At 40.3% G+C, this 26,149-nt stretch overlaps 1 protein-coding gene across 1 annotated transcript in view; it reads right to left on the bottom strand.

Moving 5' to 3' along the window:
• The window catches only part of NTRK2 (neurotrophic receptor tyrosine kinase 2), a 178,013-nt gene that overhangs the window by 103,169 nt on the left and 48,695 nt on the right, over window positions 1–26,149 (bottom strand). Inside the window, exons 6-12 of the mRNA XM_081880995.1 lie at window positions 22,884–23,020; window positions 20,524–20,656; window positions 18,089–18,388; window positions 12,955–13,005; window positions 12,236–12,268; window positions 5,245–5,348; window positions 4,091–4,190 (exon numbers count right to left, since the gene is read on the bottom strand). Of these exons, the coding sequence (XP_081737121.1) occupies window positions 4,091–4,190; window positions 5,245–5,348; window positions 12,236–12,268; window positions 12,955–13,005; window positions 18,089–18,388; window positions 20,524–20,656; window positions 22,884–23,020 (858 nt within the window). The remainder of the gene's footprint in view (window positions 1–4,090; window positions 4,191–5,244; window positions 5,349–12,235; window positions 12,269–12,954; window positions 13,006–18,088; window positions 18,389–20,523; window positions 20,657–22,883; window positions 23,021–26,149) is intronic.

Below are 26,149 nucleotides of genomic sequence, written 5' to 3'. Positions count from 1 at the left end.
TCTTATATATGCCTTAATAAAAAATGTTTAGCGGTATATATTCTGCTCTTTATAAAATGGTCTATAATTTGGTTAGACTTATGAAATATACAATGACATTGTGTGTGCCGTGTTCTGTTGAAATCGAATCCAACAGTATAGAATGCAACTGTATACCATCTAAAGTTTATATGACCCACTGAAATCAATGTGGCTTATTCCCTGTTGCTTACACAGATTTCCTATTGAGTAAATCTGACTGAACCCGATAGGACTTGCTTCTGAATAAACAAGAACAGCATCCCATTGTTTATTGCCCACATATTTTAAACGAAGCAGGCTTGAACAAGGCCTTTTAAAAGGTAAGCAGTTGGGGAAATGGCATTTAAGGGACACGGTTCACCTTTGAATGACAGCTGGGCCCAAACCAGGATCCTGACTCTTTTTTAACATAACTGTGCCGACCCTATTTATGCAGCTTCCCTTGGTCTTACAAATATTGAGGCAAAACAGGGCTCTTTGTAAACGAAACAAGACCCCTTTTTGCGTGACTTTTCAAAAGTTATGCCAGAAACATAACATTTTCATAAGTCTAAGCTATTTGAGAAAGAACCCAAAAATACGGGTTGTCTGTAGCCATCCCAACAGCAGCTTTAATAAATTATAATGATTTAAACTTCCAAAGAGACCTGTGAAGTTGTAAGTTAAGGTAAATATAAATCACTGCACCTTCTTTGAAAACCATTTCTTATCATTTTTAATCTTATTTCTCAAGGTATTTCCTTGCCATTAGAGGGACTGTAGTGACCTCTGATGAACGAAATAAAATGTCTGACTGAATAGATATATAGACCTTGGTCATGAAACTGGATTTCTTAAAATCAAACTGTATATGGGAAATAAAACTTTTCTGTGGTTTGCATATTTGCAAATAAAATTTTATGTTGACAAACTGAAAAGTCAGCACCTTCAGGGGAATTTACAGAACTTGAAAAATTATTTGCAAGTCGTATGACCCTGTTTGATGGCCTCATGAAGGGGCTACATGCATAATCAAAACACTCAGCATAATTAGCCAAGATAAGAACCGATACTGATCTGTGCTGGGAAGCCCGGGTGCAGCCTGAACTTATAAAAATTGGATGGACCTGAGTGATGCCCTGGCCTACCACTTCAGCCATGCCTCCAGCTGGTCTCATGTTGGCCTGAGAGGTGCCACTGCAGGAGAGGCTCTGATGTCCCCAATTGGTCATACCATGGTAAAGATGACCTGACCAGGCTGTGGCTCTAACCGCTACTTGCCAGGATTCCCAAATAAGTGGCCATTGTTTGAACTTCCCCAGCCACTAGCCAGATGCTTTTGAGAAGCCCACAATCAGGGCATGAAGGTCGTAGCTCTCCCACAAAACTGACTCCCCATAACTGGTATTCAGGCATATACCACCGCTGAACCTGAAGGCTCTATTTATTTACCACAGCTGATAGTAATTGACAGTCCAATTTGTCCAATCCACTTTAAAAACCATCTGAGACAAGGGCTATCCCCACATCTTGTGGCACTGAATACCATAAATGGATTATTCATTGTGTGAAGTAATGATTTTTGTATGTTCGGAATCAATGCCCATTAACTTTATTGGATGATCCTGGGTTCATGTCACCCAACAGCTGCCTTAAAACACAAGACAAAACCCACCTAAAATATTCCAAACATTTTAGTCTTTCCTTGTAGATGTCCCAAATGAACCTCTAAAGCCTTTTGGTTGCCCCTTCTAAACCCCTTTCAGGTCTGTGCTTTTTTGTGATGGGACAGTTGGACTTGTACATATAGTTGTATTCAGCTAGGCCTAAAATTGATTCAAGTGAAATTAATTATCTCAAATTAGTCATGTCAATTAACTTCACTGGATCTACTCTGTGTAGGACAGCATCTCTACAAAGCAGCTGAATTATAGTATTATATAGGACTTTTTTTCATCCAGAACTCAATTCCGGCACTTCTCAGGTGGGCACCATTGCCATTACAGTGGTGCCTCGCAAGACGAAAATAATTCATTCCGTGAGTTGCTTCGTCTTGCGATTTTTTCGTCTTGCAGAGCGTGGATTCCCCGGGTATTAACGGTTTTACGAAAAAGGAAGCAAACCCGCAAGACGTTTTCGTCTTGCGAAGCAAGCCCATAGGGAAATTCGTCTTGCGAAGCACCTCGAAAAACGGAAAACTCTTTTGTCTAGCGAGTTTTTCGTCTTGCGAGGCATTCGTCTTGCGGGGCACCACAGTATAAGAGAATGAAGGAGGTGTTAATGGTGAGTTCTAGCACCTCTTTTTCTAGAAAAATAGCACTGGTTTTATATAAAGGAATTACAAGACTTGCTGTATTAAAAAAAAATATTTTCCCTAATAATCATAGTATGAAATATGACTGTGCATCCAAACAGAGTTACTCAGGAGGGAGATGATATGGATATAAACTGATTGTATTTATGTTCACATCTGAGAGAAAGTTACAGATAGGTAGCCGTGTTGGTCTGCCATAGTCAAAACAAAATAAAAAAATTCCTTCCAGTAGCACCTTAAAGACCAATTAAGTTAGTTCTAGGTATGAGCTTTCGTGTGCATGCACACTTCTTCAGATATCTGTGCATGCACACGAAAGCTCATACCTAGAACTAACTTAGTTGGTCTTTAAGGTGCTACTGGAAGGAATTTTTTAATTTTGATCTGAGACAAAGTTGTATTAAGTGACATCATATAACCTGTGAAAAGTTATCACTTGTTCCTGGAAATATGAAGATGAAACGGGTGCATATTACCACACATGGTAGACATGCCCTCATATGGTAGACTGACTGGACAAATATGAGAAAAGATAAAGCCACCACTGACTTACAACTGCATCTTGACCCCTTTCTATTCCTTTACAGAGAATTAATCACATCAGTGACCACTGCTGCCAAATCACTTCCTATATGAAAATATTTGGGGGGGGGGAGCAATCGGAACTCTCACTACTACTGAATAAGCACACAAACTATTTGATCATGGCGTAATGGTTAAAATGGTTACTGAAGAGTGAAAGAAGCAGCAATGAAAATGATCAGTATTGTATTAATCATCGGAATAGTAGGAAACTGAAGACAAAACACCTTTTGCAGAAGGACACAGGAGGAGGAGCCCCACAACTCTGTTGGCTGAGAAACACCTTCATTGTCTGGTGGTTCCACTCTCCCCCTCCTGTGACATGCACTCAAAGTATTACAGCACTCGCCACATCCATGGAGACTATGGATAATGAGATATAGAAAGTAATGGCCTCACTCTGAAATGGTCTGAGGGAGAAGCAGAGAAAGAAAGCACCCATGACCATAAAGGGACCAAGGTGCACTTAGGGGAATTTCAGGAAGTGAGCATTTTGGGCTGCCTTAAAATGCTTTTGTACCAGAACATACAAACACATACAAACATTTAGCACAGCCCCAGTAAACATTTGTTAGTAGAAGAAAGGGTATAGGGGCCCAGAACTTCGTACTGCTAATATGCACTGCAGACTTCAAGAATCATGTAGAAAAAAATTGCTGTATCTTTCAGGAGGAACATTAAAATACACATTCCATGTTCTGAGTTAGCATGCATACTGTATGTATTTTGTACAAAGTTTACACATGTAAATGTATATAAAGGTAAAGGGACCCCTGACCGTTAGGTCCAGTCACGGACGACTCTGGGGTTGCGGCGCTCATCTCGCTTTACTGGCCGAGGGAGCCGGTGTACAGCTTCTGGGTCATGTGGCCAGGATGAATAAGCAGCTTCTGGCAAACCAGAGCAGCACATGGAAACGCCGTTTAGCTTCCCGCCAGAGCGGTACCTATTTATCTACTTACACTTTGACATGCTTTCAAACTGCCAGGTTGGCAGGAGCTGGGACCGTACAACGGGAGCTCACCCCGTCACAGGGATTCGAACCGCCGACCTTCCAATCGGCAAGACCTAGGCTCAGTGGTTTAGACCACAGTGGCACCCGTGTCCCTATGTAAATGTATATAGTGTGTATAAAAAAACAAAAAGCAACAATCTAACCCATTGAAGTAAAGAAATAAAAGCAGCCCCTCTTACCTTTCATTCCAAACTTGGAGTGCCTTCCAAACTTGAGAATAATGAGCAAAATAACTAAGCCAGTGCACACTAATGCTGCAATCCCCACTACAACATAGACCTAAAAGAAAAGCAAGGTGCATTAAACCCAGTATTGAAGTATTGGCAGTATTTGAACATGATATCAGAATTGTTTTGAAGTTTGCAGTCTGAACTCTTGCCACTCAGAGCCTATGGGTGTTACACACCTAGGCTGCTCTACTAGGGATAGTCACAACGCCCTAGTAAGAGCCGAGAATTTAGAATTTTAATCCTTAAAAAAAAAATTTAAGGTTGCCTCTTCAATAAAAGAGACTTCAAAATATGGCTTCTATGGCTTTTTGCTAAGGAAACCAGAACCAGGAAAATATCTCAAGATCATCTGCTCCTGTGGATACAACATCCAGTTTATCTTGGCTTTAAAAAGGTAAAGGACCCCTGACAGTTAACTCCAGTTGCAGACGACTCTGGGGTTGCAGTGCTCATCTTGCTTTACAGGCCAAGGGAACCGGTGTTTTGTCTGCAGTTTTTCCGGGTCATGTTGCCAGCATGACTAAGCCACTTCTGGAGCAGTGCACGGAAACGCCGTTTCCCACCAGAGCGGTACCTATTTATCTACTTGCACTTTGACATGCTTACAAACTGCTAGGTTGGCAGGAGCTGGGACCGAGCAACGGGAGCTCACTCTGTTGCAGGGATTTGAACTGCCAACCTTTTGATCAGTGGCTCAGTGGTTAGACCACAGCGCCACCCACGTTGACCTTATAGTTACTTAAATTATGTGGGTGCTCACTAGAACATTCAGCTAAAGTTACACCATATTTTTCATGCCAAAAGAGGGAAACCCAAAATATTTCAGGCTGTAAATGGGAGTTGTTTCCATGCAGCTTGGAAGCTGCAACTAGGTAATATCACTTAATGGTAATGTATGAAACAAAGTTTGCACACTGTTTTCTATCTATAATTTACCAACTCTTTGAAAAAGCAATTGTTTCACATTATATAAATGCCTGTGAAAAGCTCTGGGGTATAGTCAAGGTGGTGTCTTGTTACAAGCTAAAACACCACAAACGTATCAGATCCCTTGTCAAAAAGTCTGCTGAGATTACAAACCAGGAAACTATGTATATACTTACAGTGATGCTATCTTCATTGTTTTTGTCGGAAACATCCGTAGAAGTAACTGGATTACTGTTATTTGTAGTATCTTCAAAATTATCCGTTGGCGTTCCATAATCCTCTAAGAGAAAGAATGTATTTTTATTTACTTCCCTGACTGTAACTTTTTTTTGTCTCTATGAAAAGTACTAAACACAGGAAATGAAAATTTACTATAATTCTATAATGTATTGTTCAGTGTTCTAAGTTTTGTTTGCCAAAAATGCAGAAAGCCAAGAACTTTATTTGCTCCTGACTTTCTCAGTGAAAACTTGTATTGTATCTACTCTTCAAATTCAATATGTACTCTGTTCTTTCTTAAGTTATATTCTAAACAAAATAGTAATACTGTAATAGTAAAATGCACTAAATAGAAACTTCTTCTGTTATTTGTATAGTACTTCAAAGAGTTAACATAAGTTAAGCAAAAATACTGTCCCCTGCCCTAAGAATATTATAATAATCTACCATTTAAGGGGAACGAACAAGAAAAGGGAGAGAGCAGGCTAACAGCAGAGGAACAGGAGGAAATAGAGTTCCATACACTTGCTGCACAATCCTAAGCATCTATATTCAAAGGTAAATTCCACTGAGCTCAATGAGACTTAGTGTTTAGTAGGTATAGGATTACACACGTAATTGGTGGTAAAAATTAACAGTGCAATCCTATACTTGCCTACTCAGAAGTAAATCCCACTAAGTTTAATAGGGCTCATTCCCAGGAAACTGGGTATAATAAGGTTCCAGACAATGAGACAAATCAAGGGGTTTGTGGAAGAGATGGAGTTCAATTGGAATTTAAAGGAAGAAGGAGAGGTATCATCTCCTAAGAATTCTGTGAGGGAGTTCTAACCACATGGACCAGCCAAGAATAATGCATAGGGTAGTTTAAGGCCTGTTTTGGGCAACTGAAAGTACATCATTGTTTCCCTGATTCATCTAACTTTCATTTTGAGTATGAAAAATGTATCCTTTTGCTTGAGTTACAGTTCTCCTTTCCCAGTGAAATAAGTTTTGCAAAAGCTCAAAGGCGGGAAGTATTTTCACTGACAAGAGATAGGTTAAGTTGAAATGCAACAAAAGGTGCATTAAAACATTAAAAATATTTTTCAGAAAGTTTTGCAATTTGAAGTATCTTAAAATGCCAAAAAAGTTATTCTCCATTTAGTGGAAGGGGGAAAGGTTAGATTTATTAAAGCAGGCATTTGGAAATACAAAGGAATGAACAAGTAATTAATGAAAATCTGTTCACTGAGCATAGAACAAAAGATCTTCACTTAATATTAACGAATCAAATATTAAACCTAAGTTATGCATAACTTTGCTTATCCTTGAACTGAAGGAAATTATTTTAAAACTATTCCAGAACAAATATATTCTCTTCCCATGAGATAGTAATGCTTCTTGTGTGTAGAACTTTTCAAAAGGTTTAATCTGCTCATTATCTCAAATCGCAGCAAATGCTGTGCTTATTTATGACTAGTTACACTTCCTTTCATGTTCTGCATAATACCTCATTCCAATGTCAAGACCCCACAAAGGGCAAATAAAGTCCACACCACCTGGTGCTCTGTTAATATCACAAAGAAGGTGTGCATCCAAACAGGAAAGGTGTTCCACTTCCAGGGAAGGGCTAAAAGTTTCTTCCTTGAGCCCAGAATGGCTAAGCAGTAAGATGTGCCCCCCAAAAAACTGCACGTGAAACTTGTGAGATCACGGGGGTGAGGTGGGGTGCTCTGCATTACATGCAAGAGTCTTTCAAGACTCTTGTAACAAAGTATAAGCAAAAAGGTCTAAAGGAGGTTTCACTTGGCACATTAGTGGTTGTGTTGCCATGATACAGATACAGTGGTGCCTCGCAAGACGGAAAACCTGCTAGACGAAAGGGTTTTCCGTTTTGGAGGCGCTTCGCAAAACGAATTTCCCTATGGGCTTGCTTCGCAAGACAAAATGTCTTGCGAGTTCCTGCGGGGTTTTTCCCCCTTTTCCTAAGCCGCTAAGCCGCTTATCAGCTGATCCGCTGATAAGCCGCTTATCAGCTGATCCGCTAAAAGCCGCTAAACCGCTAATAGCGCTAATCCGCTAAGCTGTCAATGGGCTTGCTTCGCAAGACGAAAAAACCGCTATACGAAGAGCCTCACGGAACGGATTAATTTCGTCTTGCGAGGCACCACTGTATACTGAGAAACATTAACATTGCCACTTGGACAAAAGCCAGGGGTTCTTCCACTTTCATTAGTATATATTATCACAAAATAAGAGAGGGCAAAAGAAAAATCAGATTATATGGCTTTTGAGCCAAATCTGAAAACTAGAAATAAATAATCATCCAGCAGAATGTACAATGTAAACATAAAAAAACATGTAGAGAAATATATAATTTCACACAGTACTAGGTGGTTTTTCGTACAAAATGTTTTCTGTTTATGGCTTTTAGAGTTGCACAACTGGAGTTAATCTTTTTATATGCTTTGAATGCAGAGTTAATTTTTATGATTTGTTTTGGAAAAAATGATGCAATCAGCTCCACGCATAGGAACGGAGCATTTAATGGCAGAAATTCATTTTTGTTACAATTGTATACAATCGACAGAATTGAGCCACTTCGTGTGCTTCGGACTACCAAGGTGATTAACTATAAGCTAAACTTAATGGCAGTTTACTCCCTTTAAGTCATCTCACTCTTTCCCCAAAGTACATAAGGAAGATAGGCAAGTTTGATATATTCCCTGCCAAATATATTTAGATGTGAGCTGGTATCATTTGAGCAGGTTGTTTCTTTAGCTGACATGAGGAGGGAGGAGCAGCTTGCCCGGTGCTGTGAAGCCAAATCAAAAGCCTCCAGCCACCATGGTCACTGCCACTTACCATGAGAAAAAGGGGTGAGGCACTGGAGAATTTGGGGCTACATGGGTGAACAAGAGGGAGCATCCTGCATAGCCCTAACCTCACCCCTCCCCGCTGCTGGGAGACTATTGCTGCAGCTTCGCCCCACTGGGTTAGTTACTCCTGATAGGACAGTTTTATTTTATCATTAATTTTGACAATCCAGAAAAATCAGAAATGACACAGAAAAAGGGAATGGAAGAGATTAACTCTATGGCAACATATATACATCATGCCAAACCATGGTTTAACACAGGCATAGGCAAACTCGACCCTCCAGATGTTTTGGGACTACGATTCCCATCATTCCTGACCACTGGTCCTACTAGCTAGGGATGATGGGAGTTGTAGTCCCAAAACATCTGGAGGGCCAAGTTTGCCTTTGCCTGGTTTAACACAACGTGCACAACCACGTACAAAGCTCAGTAAAATTTGGGCTCCAACACTTTCACCTAATTTTCCCATACAATTCAGAGAAGTGGGGAAGCTTTCATTTCTGTTTTTGGTTAACCACAGTTTATTGTCTGAAACAAACCAACTTCAGCTGTGGAAACCTGTGATTAAATAAATACACAAACAAAAGCTTCCCAAGTCTCCTCTCAGTTTTGCAAGAAGTGGAGACTGCAAGCCCGAATTTTGCTGCAGCTCATTTTTTAGCAGGACACTACAATAATTTACCAACTACAATAATATAGTATCTCCAATCCTAAGGCCATATTAAACATTTTATTGAGAAAGAGGCATAACTACCACACTCTCCTTTTTATACACATTCATTCCAACCAATGAGTTTTAACTCTGGGGTCGTTGTCTTTTACATTTCTCTAGCACTTTCCCCTGTGGCAACTTGGCCAATGGAGACTTTTTCCCCTATGGCTCCTACAATCACAGTGTGCATGCCTCTGTGAAAGGTAAGCTTCCCTTTCTCGCATACTGCATTCTTGATCAGGGTTATTGTAATTAAGTATGAAAGAACTGAAGGCATTGCTGCAAGCTATCTATTCAGTGAACTTCTAATTAAGTGAGGGAGACTTCATCAGTGGGCTGTGGGATTCCCTCCTGACCTGCTCCTCCACTATCACAGGCAAGCTGCCCAAATATTTATCCAAATAATGGGTTCTTGAATGGTCCAAAACTCCCCTTCAGAATTGATTTTAATTAGTATTAGGAACTACTCATTCCTCTTACAGGTAATGTAGTAATCCAATTGCATGCTAGAGTTTATGGTTAATGATGTGGAATAAAACCAAATTAATATATAAAATTATATATTACAATTAATATATAATTTATATTGGTTTTTTAGACAATTTTTGGCACAGGGCTATATATTCAGCAAGAATGAACAAAACTTTCCACTCCTGAAGGTATACAAGTATTATAGAAACAATGTTTAAAATGGACTTTCATAGATAAAAGGCAATGTTCCCTTTTATGATGGCATTATCTAAAAATTTAGTTCTTTTAAAAGGCACCAGTTTTGATCTAATAACAATAGGTTAGCCTTTTGAAGAACATTAATTTGTAAATGGCTTCAGCAGCAATCCTACACACAATCGGGCAGCTTAAATGTAGGACTTAAGCAGATTAACTGTGTGCAGGATTGTAGCCTCCAACAAGCACAGTTTTAAGAAATTGTTTTAAAAAGAAAAATCGCTGATGGGAATTTTTATATGGTGAAAAGTATGTTTTTTTAAAAAAATTAGTAATTAATAATTCTATGTAGATATACAAAAAAACAGAAAATATGAAAAACAAAAGTATGATATTTTCCATAAATATATAAAGGGATTGTTATATAAGAAGACTTGCTTCAGTACACACACAAAAAAGAAAAATTGGAAATTTCCCTTACTATGAATTTCTGTTTCTCTAAGTCTCACAGAGGGCAGCTCTTAACCTTGAGAAGGCACCTGGAACATGTGGGTAGGTCAATTCTCATCAGTTTGCCAGGAGGACTGGATACCATGCCCTGCCAGAGCAGACTGGAAGAGGGCACAAACCCTTTGGTCCCCACTCAAAACCAAATAAAAAAAACATCCATACGAACAGGCACCAATTATATGATCATTTCAAAAACAACTGTCTCTCAAAACAATAAGAAATGGAAAGAAGGAGGTGAGTTCACCCCAGGCACATCTGTCTGCCTCCAACGTATGTACAATGCTGACAGAAGCTCTGGTTTGAAGGAAATCCATAACCGGCTGGCTAGTCACAAAGAGGTCGCAGGTGGACTATCTTCCAGGAAATTCAGAGAAGAGAAATTCCATTATCTCCTGAGGCTCCAGGAGGCCATTCCTTCACCTTGGCACGTAACAGAGAAGCAGAGTTAAGGGTGGGCTTCCATTAACCAGCACCCTATTAAAGCACCACCTTGTGCAAGGTCCATGTCTTATTAAAGTCCATGTCTGTAGTATCTATTCTGTAATGCTTGCTGAATGCATGTGATATTTTATTATTGTAAATTATAATGCTGCCGTGGTTTGAAATACAGCTGTAAGCCATTTTATGGAATAAGCTCTCTTGAAAAACAGACTGTATATTTTTTTTAAGGTAGTAAAAACAAATATGGATGGAGACCCATTCAGCGACATATCAAATGACTAATTAAGCCAAAAGACAACAGATGCTGCCATCTCCTTTGGGGAATAATGAGTTTCCAAGTCTTTGATAAGTCAAAGCAGTATATTCCATTGAGCAACTAGAAACTGCTACCCAACATTCATAAGCTAACTGTGGGTTTTTTTGGTAGTAAATAAACCATAGATAAACTGCTGGACAGAGTTTGTAAGTTACATTTGATATTTGTGGATATCAAAAGTGTTTTCCTGCCAATTTGCCTGGGGAGACAGATGCTCTAGGAGCACTTTTAGTCTGCCTTGCCCTATGACAAGAGGAGAGAGTGGGCATAGTAATAATAATAATAATAATAATAATAATAATAATAATAATAATTTATTATTTGTACCCCACCCATCTGGCTGGGTTTCCCCAGCCATTCTGGGCGGCTTCCACAGAGCCCAAAAATACACTAAAATGTCACACATTAAAAACTTCCCTGAACAGGGCTGCCTTAAGATGTCTTCTGAATGTCAGGTAGTTGTTTATCGCTTTGACGTCTGCTGGAAGGGCTTCCACAGGGCGGGCGCCACTACCGAGAAGGCCCTCTGCCTGGTTCTCTGTGGCTTTGCTTCTCACAATGAGGAAACCGCCAGAAGGCCCTTGGCGCTGGACCTCAGCGTCCAGGCAGAACAATGGGGGTGGAGACGCTCCTTCAGGTATACTGGGTTGCCTCACAGTTTTTGCTACCAGAACATTTATTCTAGTACAGTGGTACCTTGGTTGTTGAACGGTTTGGCTCCCAAACAAATCGGCTCCCGAACACCACAAACCTAGAAGTAAGTGTTCCGGTTTGTGAACATTTTTTGGAAGCCAGACGTCCAAAGTGGCTTCCGATTGAGTGCAGGAAGCTCCTGCAGCCAACAAGAAGCCGTTCCTTGGTTTTTGAACGGTTCCAGGAGTCAAACGGACTCCCAGAATGGATTAAGTTCGACAACCAAGGCACCACTGTACTTTTATTTTAGATTAAAATTGCTACTTTCCTTCAGTGGCAAGACATCTGGCTCCAGACTAGGTGAGAATGGAGTGCTCTTGAAGAGACTCTGCGCACATACACACACAAAGAAACATCCAGAGGCCCTTCTTAGGCATGTTGGGCAGGTAAGGAGAAGCCTCAAAGAGCTCTTACAGCTCCGACTTGACCTGACTGTTCATCTCACTAGGCAGAGCTTGACAGGAAGGGCCATCTTGTCCCTCTCCCTTGACAGCAATGAAGATTGACCCTGCTGACATTCTCCAGGAAAATGTGCCACCTCAGGATTAAGGATTGCCCTTCAGAAAATTCAGAAGAAATTCATATCTATATTAAATTCAAGGCAAATTTTGAGGTTCTAAATCTAGCCGAATAGTATTTACTGTATTAATGATTCCAAACTGTATAAAAGTCCATCTTTCACATGTTTCAGTCATTTACTTGATCATTTGAGGTTATATACATATTTGAAGTAGAAAATAAAAATATACCACTATAACCAAGATGGGTGTAGAACGAACTACCTAGATAACAAAAAGAAAAAGATATAATTAAGTTACAAATATAGCATAGAGGTACAGTTAACCGATTAGCTTTTAATCACATGATACCATATGACATTAAATGCAGACCTAAGTTATACACACTTTTATCTTCTAAACTGTTTCCAGAGAAAAACAAAATACACTTATTTGCGCTTCATATTCTACACCACACATATCCGCTGAATTCACCTATTTTACATTATGCATTGCACATTTATTTTGTGAACTGCCCTAAGTTCTACAGATATAGGGTGGTATACAAATTTAATAAATAAATAAATAAATAAATAAATAAATAAATAAATAAATAAATATACTGTGCCTTGGGAGAAGATTAATTCAATATTCAATATTCCTAAAAATCTAAGTCACTTATTATTTCTCTAGAACAATGAGAACTTGCTACTTGATAAGATTAGCGTAACTTGAGAATAGCGGGCCCTGTTCATATATTTTATTGACGGGAAAACCCATTTATTTAAGTGTATTTGAACCTCTCTCAATGATGCAAGGTGAAAATGTAGCATGTTTCAATGGTCAAGTAATCATTGTACCAGTTACTAGTAAGATGTCATCATTATGAAATGGTGGAAAAGCTCAGATATGATCAGGTGCCTATGAGGAAGACTCCTGGGAGCTTGCTTGTGAGACTCTGGGGTGCCTACCTGTAAGATCTGTCTCATCTGGGAATGGGGACCAGCATTCCGGATCCTGCACTGTGGAGGAAGAGCTCTGTGAGAGCTTGCTTATGAGACACTAGGTGCCTAGCTGCAGATTCTGCCCAACCGGGCCTTTAGAAAGGGGGTAGGCCTGAAAGCTTTTCCAAAAACCAACAGCCCAAGATCCACTTTGTGCCTGTGAGGAAAACTTTTGTGAAACTGCTTGTGAGATTCTGTGGTGCTTACCTGTATAGTATATGCCACCTTGCTTGGGGAAACAACGGGGGGGGGGACATTTTGGCCAGTGGCATAGACAAAGCCGACCTTTTAACTTTTGCTTCTGACTTGCTGTAGATTATAAAACCTCAAATCACATCCAGAAGAGATAACAAGGAGCGGCTGACAAACTGCCCAGAGGCTGGGGTGGGAAACTATGGTGCCGCACAGGTAAATGAAACCTGTTTACATGTCCTGCATCACCCCAAGCGTGGAGTGAGTCCACCTACTCCTTTGCTATTTAGCTGGTTAACCTCAAAATCTTGGACTGAGAACTTCGGGACATTCTGTTACTTTAGACCTCTGAACGTGCTGTTACTTGGTGACCATTTTCTGAGCCCTAGACCTTTTCCATTTCAGCCTCAGATGGAGACAGCAGCCAAGATGCATCTAGAGGTGAACTGGGAAGCTCAGAGACTATGCTTCCTTTTAGGGGCTCTTCTTTTTATTCATTTTTTTTAAAAAAAACAATTTCTTTAGTTTTTGAACAATCCCGCTTTTCTTAATGGCTGTTAATTTTTTTGTGGTTTCATAGTTTGTTGTTAACCTCAAATTGATGAAACATTGTCAAAAAAATTTTTTTGAGAAGGTATCTCATCAGAACTTTAACTTTCATGTTGGACTTTTTCCATTAGGACTGCCACTCAAATCAGCCTCGCTGAGGTCAATATGTAGATTCTTGATTACTTTTTCTTTTTTAATTAAAGGTTTTGGAACTAGATGTGAGCCATTTTAATAATTAACATGACAAAAAAATCTGTTGTCTGTCTGTCTCTTAGAAGAACTCAAGCCAAGCTTTACTTCAAAATGCTTGTGCCCAGACTGAGAATCCCTCTTTACAACTTTTGGGCACACATTGTATACTAACCCACCATCTGGATGATAAGCTTTTCTCTGAGATCAATTGGATAAAGGCATTATTAATGAAAATTAACCTTCTTTTGTGACTATGTATGCATATATCACCATTGTCTCTAACAGTTAATGTGGTGGCTCCATGCCAGCAACAGAGGAGTGAAATGTACCCCCACACAGAAAACATACATCCTTCTTCTCCATATTCAGAACACCCTACACATGGGATTCTCTCAAAAGGTTTCTACATGCACAGTTTAAGGGTCATAGCTTAGTGGGGTCCCAAGTTCAATTCCTGGCATTTCTAGATAGAGGTGAGAGACCTTGATATGAAATACGGGATAGCCTTGCAAGTCAGGGCAGACAATACTTGGCTAGATGGACCAATGGTGTCACTGTATGGCAATTTCCAGAACCAGGATCTGACTTTGTATAAGGCTATGTAAGTTCCTAATGCCCCCATACAGGAACACAATGCTATATACAATTAAAAGTCCTGGTAATGGCAATACCAGAGGAGAGCACTGGTCCCAACAGGTCAACTGCTGTCTCCCTTCAACTAGAATATAAAAGAAACTCTCCCTCTGTAGAATGGGGTAAAGCCTCCTCTGTCTTTGTACTGTTCCAGTTGGGGACTGCAGCACATCCAGGTTTTGCCAACAGTGTTGGCAACTGTAGCCTATTTACTTGGTCTCATAAACTGAGCGCGAGCCACTTATATCTAGCCCTAACCAGTGTTTTTTCTGGGTGGGAGTCGATGGGTGGGGCAATGGTTATCTAGCCCCAAACAGCTCCACCAACATCACTCCTGCAGCGTGCGGCTCCCTGTTGCACTGATCCAAAAATGCAGAAAGGCAAGAGTACCACTGGTGGGATTCACAGCAACAGTAACTCAAGGAAAGCCTACTGAATCTCAAGTCAGCTCACTGCCATCACTTGATAGCACTGGGCTTGTGCAATATGTAAAACTGACAGTGACAATAGCTATCAAAGCCATTTCAGGCTTGAAGACTGATCTGTATTTATTTTAAATAGCAATGTAAACCATGAATGCAATTACAGTAGATTATATATGTTTTATTTGTCTTTATTCTCATTGTGGAAGAAGGCAAACATAAAATATAAGACAAATAGTTTGTAAGACACTGCAATATTCCAAGAGTGAAGCTATCTTGGAGTGGGGTCTACACATGGTTTAACCTAGCATTGATTTCTTAATACTTGTCAACAACTATAAGCCACATGAAAAACTGAACTTTAGGTAAAGAATTTCAGGCAGACCAAATACAACTGACACCCAATGTGCTGCAGACCTGCACAAGCAAGCTTCCAGGGTACCAAGCGTTTACTACAGTCACCCTAAGATGCCAACATCCTCATGGGCATTTACCAACTGTCCAGCCCCCAATCCAGAACCTTGTCAGGATGCTTGAAAAGGATATGAAAAGGAGCAGATGCGTCGTTACAAAATTTGCCTCATCTACTGAAGTTTCTTTCTGCTTAGGTAGCAATACTTTAATGCCACTGACATTCAAATAATGGAACTGCACAGTAAAGCAAGTGAACAAAATGTTATGCTTAGATTTGTTTCCTAGGCTAGAGGTACAAAGTTACCTCTTGCCATGCTAACCTGTAGGAGACAATGGTCTTTTCTGTAGTCTATAGCAGGCATAGTATGCAAACTCAGCCCTCCAGATGTTTTGGGACTACAACTCCCATTATCTCTGACCACTGGTCCTGTTAGCTAGGGATGATGGGAATTGTAGTCCCAAAACATCTGGAGGGCTGAGTTTGCCTATGCCTGGTCTATAGCACCTCCCTGCTACTGGGCTCCAACACAAACAAATCAAGGATTTTAGTAAGTCATTAGGTGTATCCAGTCCTTTTTTTCTAAAAAAAATGTTTAGGGGTACTCTCATTTTCCCACTCATATTGAAATACTGCCCCTCAATGAGGCCAAACTTAGACTCACAAAATGTTCAGGGGTAAGCGTCCCCCTGCGTCCCCCCCCCCCCAGAAAAAAAGCACTGGGTGTATCTTCATCTACCCTGCATTGGCCTCCCCTGGGAAGTTTTTACCTACTTTGCAGAGTTCTTTTCCTCAAGCAGGGAAAAAACCCCAACCATTTAGATCTATTTAACAAGTATTGGAAGTTGATTGTTATTTTCCTTCTCTTAACAGGTGAAACTATTACATTATTAAGGAAGGTATGAGATATGAAGTTTAACCATGGAAAACAAGACAGTGGTGGTGATTACTGGCATATGAAGGTCTATAGAGTGCCCCAAGGGATTTCACAATGTATTATGCCATTCCGCTACCACTGTGCTTGAGTTTATTCTTCCTTTTCACCACAAAAGCAGCAAAAAAAACCTACGGTTTTTAAAATCTCTGAATATTTACAAGTTTGTTAAGACTAAAAAACAGTATAAAGTAATGATAAAAGAAGAGATTATATAACTGGCATCACAAGAATAAAGCAGCTTGGTTTAATTAACTTCACAGGGAGATACTGCATTCTATGAAACTGCAAATGTAGCTGAATATGGGAGCCCTAAATGTTTTTGTTTAAAGGTAAAAAAAATCACTGTACGTTGAGGAACTTATGCTTAAATTATGAGGTTTAATTTCTGGAAGAGCAAGATATGATAACCTCCATGCACCTCCGTGCATAGGTAGAAGTAATGCATCTCTTCAGTAGTAGTGAATAATGAGGAAGGCAGAAGAATACAAAAGCATGCACACACAGGCACACCCCCCCCATGCAATGATCACTTATCCTTCTCATTTTGAGAGCCTTAAGCTATACATTAAGAAAATAATGTGTCAATTAACAAAGATGCTTCAGTGCAGACAAACTTCTCATTTAATAGCACCCATAACCTAGGAACACTGGATTGCAATTTGGATCTCTATAATCAGTATTGCAGTATCCAGCAGAAAAACAAACAAAGCATGCTTGAAGTGAAAGTTAAGCAAATGAATGAAATAATTATCGTCTCCGATGGGCAATACTGTATTTAACTCGCAGTGACATGAAGATTAAGAAAATAATACTTTGTATCAGAGGCTTTCAATCTTTTTGAGTCCACGGCTACCTTGACCAACTACATTCTTTCTGTGGCACCCCTGTGGGGCTCAGGAGCCCAGTTATGTCACCCCTTGCCTGCAGAGCAGGCAGCCTCTCACCGTTTTTCAAACACCCTCCATTGCGGAGTGTTCCCTCAGTCTCCTCTCTTCTCCCTTCTCCTTGGGTGTCCTCTGGGCAGCCACAGCTGCAGCCCCTGGTCTCTGCGCTGCCCCCCGCTGCCCCCAAAGAGAGGTGCCTCTTCACACTGCCCCACAGGGGCCTGGGAAGCACCCCCTGGCCAGCCCAGAGGCACCATTCGCCTGGGGAGCTTGTAGTCAGGGCTGCTGCAACAAACAGCTGTGCAAGCCTTTGGGAGGCAGAGATGCAAGAGGGCAACAGAGGGAGGGAGGGAAGGAAAGAGGGACAGAGGCCAGTGTTGCCCGTGGCACCCCTGACTATCATTCAAGGCACTCCAGGATGCTACGGCACACTGGTTGAAAACCACTGCTTTATATAATGATTTCAGTCAGTTGATAATGTTAAATTACTAATTTAATGAGGCTGACCAGAGACGGTTTAGTTCATCATGCAAAGTTTAGGTTACTGTGCTGTCTAGTGAGATTACTTTCTCAAATCTGCATTTATTTGCTTTTTAGCATTTAACTAGTCTAACCTTACGACTTAACTGCACACGTACAATGCAAACCTATGCACGACTATTCGAAAGCAAGCTCTATTCCATTCAATGGGGCTTCCTGCAAGGTAAGTGTGTATAGGATTGCAGCTTTAATAGAAATATGCCACCCAAGGGCTGCATGCAAAACTAAAATAAAAAATTGCTCATCTTAACTTTCAGTAGCGCCATTAAGCAAACTACGAATAAACAACAGCCCTACTTAATTAATGCTTCAATGATAGTATAGTAATATTATTACTTACTACCTCCAGGATCTTCCATAAAGTACGCAGAAATGCTGGCTTCATCTTTTCCATATTGATTCTGTGCCACCAAGGTATAATCGCCGTTGTTCACATGAGTAGGGTTGTCCAGCTGCAGGCAGCCGTGGTATTCCGTTTGATTTACAACATGTATTTTAGTCCAGATATAGACGGACTCATTCAACTTAACCCCATCATGCAACCATGTCAGGATAGGTTGTGGGTTCCCCCTCACGCTGAATGGAATACACCAGTGGTGGTCCGGATATGGAATTTCAAGATACGTGATATTTGGTGCAACTATATTAAGAACAAATAAGAGTAATGTTAGTATACTGCATTTTCTCTTCCTTGAAAATTCATCAGTTTGTTTTAAATCATTAAAGCAAAGCAGCTGGCATCCATATAAATGCAATGAATAAATGAATTCCAAAAGCAAATTTGTTATGTGATATATATATATATATATATATATTTGCTTTCGTAGATTTTCACGGGTACAGGAATGCAGGTTTTGGTGTCCTCGGGTGTCTTCCCGTGTAAAAGTTGGGGTGTCTAGGCGACGTTTCGACGAGGTCTCACTCGTCATCTTCAGGCTGGTGCTTTCGGCTTCTTGTTACTGGAACAGAGCAGGATCTCAGTGTTTGAGTTCCTATAAATACTGTAGAGGGGGTGTGGTGTATAGCCTCCAATGTTCTGGGCAGAGAGGAAGTTCCCAGGCTAGTGTGCCTTTTCTTCTTTTGTTCCTTAATTACTTGAGAGATATCTTGAGTGATTTCTTGAGTGATATCCTGAGTACCACTTAGGTGGGTCATTAGGTGTGGATTAGTTGTTAAAGTCTTTGTGTCTTGACCTCTTGAACTTTGTGAAGAGTTTTCCTGAGAAGATGGCTGTACTGTACTTAGTTGTGCTCTGGCTTGGCTTCGTGTATAGGGGCGAGCTGTGGTTTTGTGGCTTGTGTCAGCCAGATCTGTGTAGGGATTGCAGGGGGGTGCAGACCCTACAGATCTGTGTAGGGATTGCAGACCCTACAGATCTGTGTAGGGATTGCAGGGGGGTGCAGACCCTACACAGATCTGGCTGACACAAGCCACAAAACCACAGCTCGCCCCTATACACGAAGCCAAGCCAGAGCACAACTAAGTACAGTACAGCCATCTTCTCAGGAAAACTCTTCACAAAGTTCAAGAGGTCAAGACACAAAGACTTTAACAACTAATCCACACCTAATGACCCACCTAAGTGGTACTCAGGATATCACTCAAGAAATCACTCAAGATATCTCTCAAGTAATTAAGGAACAAAAGAAGAAAAGGCACACTAGCCTGGGAACTTCCTCTCTGCCCAGAACATTGGAGGCTATACACCACACCCCCTCTACAGTATTTATAGGAACTCAAACACTGAGATCCTGCTCTGTTCCAGTAACAAGAAGCCGAAAGCACCAGCCTGAAGATGACGAGTGAGACCTCGTCGAAACGTCGCCTAGACACCCCAACTTTTACACGGGAAGACACCCGAGGACACCAAAACCTGCATATATATATATATATATATATATATATATATATATAAAAGCATTCTTTAGAGGAAGTTATAACAGAGGATCATTTAAGCTATGATTTATGATTTCCTTCTTCACTTTTTGGAGGGGCAGTGGCTTTTTCATATTGTTCAATAACTAGTGTTTCCTACCCACTTCACAACTGAGTTTATTCTACCTAAACCTTTAATATATTTCACATTTACATACACCTCTTTTTCTGACAGCGCAGTCATATCCATTTCTATCTGAAATAAGCCACTTCTTCAATGGGTCTTACTTCCTCATAATTAGGTATTTGATTGCTGCTTGAACCTACTCTGTTTTAACGTTATTCCAGCAAATTTTGTAATATTTACAGCAGAAGTTGACATAACTAGGCAAGGCAAAACTTAAAATGCAGCATAGTTCCCTTAAAACTTTGATATTTGCATGTTCTGAGAATTAGAACAGAGAGGAAAATGAATGATTTAATATTGTCTGTGGTCACGCTCTTCTCTTGCCTTAAGGCCAAAAGAAGAGCAATTCTGCACCATTAATCAATTTTCTGCCATAAATGATGGAATTGGGCCAGACCAAAAAGAAACAGATTGTCAATGTCCTCCGATTTACTGAAGCTCCAACTCAAAATCTCTTGCTCAGATTGCGCATACACAATAATACAGGGAATACCTTTAGCAACCTCAAAGCAAGATGTTTGTTGGCGCGTTGAGGGTGACAATCATAAGCATCTAATGACTCTTCTCTTCAGTGCTAATCATTACTAATATATACTTTATAAACTTTTATCTTTTTGGAGAAGGCTGAGCAGAAATTCTAAAATTGTTCTCTACTGATGCCACTTGGCTACAATTATCTGCAGCTAAAATTTTACGTAAGTTTATTTACATACAGAACACCACGAGGTCAACAGAAGCTTGGTCTTCGCCCACAATGTTTTCTGCTACACAAGAAATCTGCACACCGCTGTCATTGGATGATATATTCTTTATGGTTAGGGAAGCTGGGTTCTTATTTGTGTCGTTCTAGAAGAAAAGCAATGGAGAAATAAAGGAGTTAGGAGTGGTTTCCCTACCATGATCTGATACTAAGAAGTTAATTTGAATTTAAACATGTTTACAAAACAGTTTAGTCAATTTAAATAAAGCGCCTATTAGTTTGAAGGCTATATTTTGGTTTGTAGCTATGTAATTGCTGTCTCATGAATTACTCACCGGGAGGCATTATAGAGGGTGGGTGCTATAACTGAGAATGTCTGCTTAAAGCAAGTGACTCCTCAGAAGACTTTATAATCAGCTTGGTCTATACTGAGGAAGTGGTCTCCTAGGTGCCCCGGTTCCAAGTTGTTTATACAGTATTTCATCCCCAAATAAATATATTATATAGGGAATAAGGAATAGCCCTGAGTGTCAAACAAAAAAAAAAAGCCCTAGTAACCTCTTATCAAATTATGCTTTCCAATGCTTAATTGTTACAAGAGAACTTCCACTGCGCTCACTATGGTTATGTAACTATAATTCTAGCCACAGAAACTAAACTGTGAACATACCCGTATACATATAAATGGATGCAAAGAAATGCCAGAGACTTTGTAGGAATTAGGCGGGATAATAAGTTACCACATGACTTGTTCCAATCAATATGCACACATGGTATACCAACCCACATACAAACAGGAGTGAGAGATGGATTAAGGGCATACTCTCACACAGAGACACCTATATGTGTTGTTGCTTTACAAAAGCCCATCTATCATGTGAAGAAGTGAAGCAGTATTTCATATCCTATCATCGCCTCAATTGGCTCATGTTCAGGTGAGCAAAAACTCTAATGCATTCTTAATGAATTGTAGGTACATTCTTATTAGCATTTGTCATGGTGAATAGTTTTACTAGCGCATGAAGAATTTGGCTAGAAATCAAATATTAAACTGGTTCACTGTATGTGGGTTCTGATAATTATCAGACAATTTTTCTGAGATGAGAAAATTAACCACATGTATTCAACACAAACCACAAATTCCATTCCATTTGCATTAAGGGCCTCCTAATCTAGGGCATTAAATGACAATAACCACCAGAAGTTTTCTTTCACTAAACAGACATTATAAATATGTTTGTATTTTTATATAAAAAGTAGATAGTGATAGGATTGTGAAGGAAAGCGTGTGCTATCTGAGGCAATTGGCAATTCCTCACAATAATCGGGGATATGATCCTGCCCAACATAGGTCAAGGCAGTGGGAGCCTCTGAGGATGACCAGTGAAGAAGAAATTCCATTTTGCAGTGCCTGCCATTCATCTGCCCTTGGGCTTCATTCCTGGCTAGCATCATTATTGTGATGTCAGCCTAGAGGCAGCACATAGTGGCAAGGCCACATATAAGGGGAAGGTGACAATACGCCCAGTCAAATGTGAGCAGCTTCTTCTGCTGATTCAGGCTGTAGGCCAGGCATGTCCAAAGTCAGTTTCGGGGGCCTAACCTGGCCCACCGGTCGGTTCAATCTGGCCCCTCTGGCAGTTTATTTCTTGGGGTAAAATCCTAAAACAAACCTTAACAACTTCAATCCTAAAAGGAGCTCAACAACTCCAACCCTAAACAAAGCAACAAAGCCCCCATGGCCCTTCACTTCATCAAATCTGGCCCTCTTCGAAAAAAGTTTGGACATCACTGTGTAGGCTCTGCAAATATTACTATAAAGGTAAAGGTAAAGGGACCCCTGACCATTAGGTCCAGTCGTGGTCGACTCTGGGGTTGCGGCGCTCATCTCACTTTATTGGCCGAGGGAGCCGGCATACATGTGGCCAGCATGTCTAAGCCGCTTCTGGCAAACCAGAGCAGCGCACGGAAATGCCGTTTACCTTCCCGCCGGAGCGGTACCTATTTATCTACTTGCACTTTGACGTGCTTTCAAACTGCTAGGTTGGCAGGAGCAGGGACCGAGCAACGGGCGCTCATCCCGTCGCTGGAATTCGAACCGCCGACCTTCTGATCGGCAAGTCCTAGGCTCTGTGGTTTAACTCACTGCATCACCCGCTAGGGATGTGGGCAATTCATGAACTCACAGGACTGATGAGGAATGTCTGCGGGGTTCCTGACAGGCACTTAAAGAGTTCTAAGCTGCATAATTCAATGTAATCTGCATTACTGCATCTGGCACTTTTACTTCAGGCAGAATGTTCCTTAAATTCCTTAAAAACCAGTACGTATACAGCTTTGGCAGATCCAGATACTTCAATATGAAATTCTTACCTCATGTTTTGAAACAATATTATTGAAAACCCAAGCTATAGTTGGTGATGGACTTCCAGTAGCCTCACAGTACAATGTGACACTTCTTCCTTCAATAACAGTGAGGTTCTGTGTGTTCAGCCTAACTGAAGGCAAGCCTACGAAGCAAGAAAGAGAGAAATCTCTATGCCACGTTTTCAGCAAATATCACAGGTGAACCATATGCATCTTGGTTCTCATAAACTATTTGAACATAACACTTGTGAACAGACTTTTCAAATATTATTTTGGCATATCAAAACACAGTTATATGAAGAACTGGGTACCACCTGAGTTCTTAAGGCTCTTCAATAGAAGCCACCGAAAATGCTTCATAATAAGGAAAACTCCATGAAGTGACTATAATATGTCCATGACGCCAACAACATAGAACTTCCCCATCACAAAGTAATTTTTTATATATAACAATTAGTGTGTAATGTTTTTTGAATCACTGCTGCCAATTATTATATACCAGCTATGAAGAATTATCACCAGGACCGCAAGATTTAGTTCAGCAGAGCAATGAAAGGCTTAAATGCAGATTAAAATTTTCTCCATGATTAATCATTGGTACTCACACAATCAGTGCAGGCCACACAGATACTCTGAATCCCTCCTCCCTCTGGCAAAATCAATGAAAGTGAAACTTCTAATAAACTTTCTTTTTAGTTTGCAACCTTCAGCTTTATAGCCAGATTTTTTCCATTTCAAAGTGAAACCACTAGGGTTTTCCTACTGGCAAGAACCACAAACAACTGAACCAGGCCACGCTCAGTTAAAATCAATGTCAGTATGTTTTTTTTTCAAATCTGGGTTTTCCGCAATGCTTAAGGGATTTGAACTTGTTCATTTTAAGTCATTTTGAAGTTGGTTTGCTTTGTATATAGGAATATCCTATATTCTGGGTTCCCAATCTGAGGAGAAATATTGTATTTCTAAACATGAAATGTAATACGCTTAGTAAAATCTCACTCAACAGAAACTTCCTTCCATATCTTGAAAAAGATGCCTATATTGAGGTTTTGCTTGGCATTACCAGGACTGGGCAAGCAGCCTCCCTTTGCTCACTGACTACTCTCCCCATCTTCTTGAGACTGCTCACTAGATTAGCAGCTTTCTCCCAAAACTTCTATGGGTCTGGCCTTGCCAGGGCTGCTCATGTGTGCCATTTCACCCACAAGAAGGAGACAGATCATGCTCACTGATTTCAATACATTCAGTATTGTTATTATGATATCACACCCTCCAAGTGTCCCTATTTTCCAGGCACAGTCCCAGATTTAAAGAAGCCATCCTGGTTTCTGATTTGATGCCAGAATGTCCTGCTTTTTCTTAGGATATCCCTATTTTCATCAGAGAAATGTTGGAGGGTATGGACTTCTGCGACCCACGAGCCAAGGAAATAAGCAACTATACAACCTTTAGAAGACATCTGAAGGTAGCCCTGTATGGGGAAGTTTTTTAAAGTTTTAAGTTTTGTTATGTTTTTATTTATGTTGGAAACCGCCCAGAATAGCTGGGGTCCTTTACCTTTTTTTATGTTGGTTAAGCAATTCTAGGCATGTTTATTATATCAAATAACTGAGAGGGCATGACAGTACATCTCTGTACAGAGATTGTAGGCTCTGTATCGACATGAGTTTATTTCTGTAACCATGCCTCATTCTGTTTCTACTTTCCAGTTATGGTGTAGTTGTTTCCTCATGTGCTGACAGGCATGCCAGTCTTGCAAGGTTGATTCTTTTGTATTGCAAGGTTTAATGGCTCCATTAGCCATTAAATATGTGGTCTGTATTAACTATCAAGGCTCTTGTATTAATATAAAAAGCCCAGAATAACTTGGGTCCAGGATACCTTAATGACCGCCTGAGGCTTTCTATCACAGCATAACCTGAGTTAATCTGGAGGAGTGCTATTACTTGTCCCCTGTGTTTCAGATGCCTAACTGGCTTCAATTATAAGTTGAGTACAAGCGACTCCCCATTTACGCAGGGGTTACGTTCCCGGGTACCATGCATATATATGAAATAGCGTATAGTAGGGAACACCATCTAAAAAGCCAAACTCTGACCAAAAAACTCATAAAAATCTGCCAAACTCCTCCACCATTGCTCCCTTCCGACCTCAGATTCCAACTCTCCACAAGCCTTAAAGGTCAGTGCAAAGACTCCTACGATTGCTAGCTATTTTCCCTCTCTTTTCAGGCCCTTTTTGCAGTTTAAATCAATGGATTTGATTATTTCCTGGCACTGTGCATATATGTGGTTGTGTGTGAGTCAAATGCACATAAGTGGGAAGACACCTGAATCCAGCAGATATTTGACAAGCACCCTCAGTCCTAACTTTCAGATGTTTCTTGAAAACTTTCTCTAATGACGACTGGCCTGTTCAGTTGTTTATATTTTTTTCAAGGTTAACCAGACATTTTAATATTTATTTTGAATTGTTTTATGTATGTATCTTATGATTTATTGTATTATGCATATACTGTTGTATACCACCTTGATATTTTATATGAGTGGGTGGTATGTAAATATTTCTATAAACAAATAAAAGTATTTCCATGTTCAGATGTGAGTGCTGTTGCTCTAACCAAGCAGAAGGGCAGGGTATTAACAGGCACAGAGGACCGCCAGGGTTTGCCGAAGTGCAGCAAGGGGAGAAAAACCTAAGGTGGGGAGCCTCAAAAATAGCCCAACAAGGACTGAGAATGATCAACAGCTATGGAATGTTAACTCACTATTTATTGCAAGGATGAGGAGGATGGAAAACTGGGTGGGACAGGGAATAGAATGAAGTATCCCAGAGAAGGGCATGGTTGGCTTACTGGATGAATGAGCAAGAAGCACTCTACACTGTCACATTTTGTTGCAGGCAGGCCCCCTAGTGCTATATGAATAAGAGGGACAAAAAAATTGAAGGAAAGTATAATGTACTTAAAGTTCAATAGAACTGAAATGACACATAATAGAAAAGCAGGACAAATCATTTTCTTGCCTAGCAAGGTTTTACAATGAACACATTACTAAGGCAGCTTATTTTACGTCCAAAGATCAGTTTGTGGGAATTGTAGACAATTCATTGTCCATTCCATTTGCAAAACTGTACATTAAACACTACTGAAAGCTCCATTACTCTTCCTCTGGATGTAGCAATCTGTCGACAAAAACGTCCATCAGCTTTTATTAACTGTCAACGAAACCTATGGAACGGTTAGATATGAATTACACTAGCTAAGAAACAGG

This window comes from Podarcis erhardii, assembly GCF_964252035.2.
Source record: "Podarcis erhardii genome assembly, chromosome: 11".
Lineage (NCBI taxonomy): Eukaryota > Metazoa > Chordata > Lepidosauria > Squamata > Lacertidae > Podarcis > Podarcis erhardii.
The sequence above is the reverse complement of the archived record's forward strand: the minus strand, read 5'-3'. Positions and strand labels throughout refer to the sequence as shown.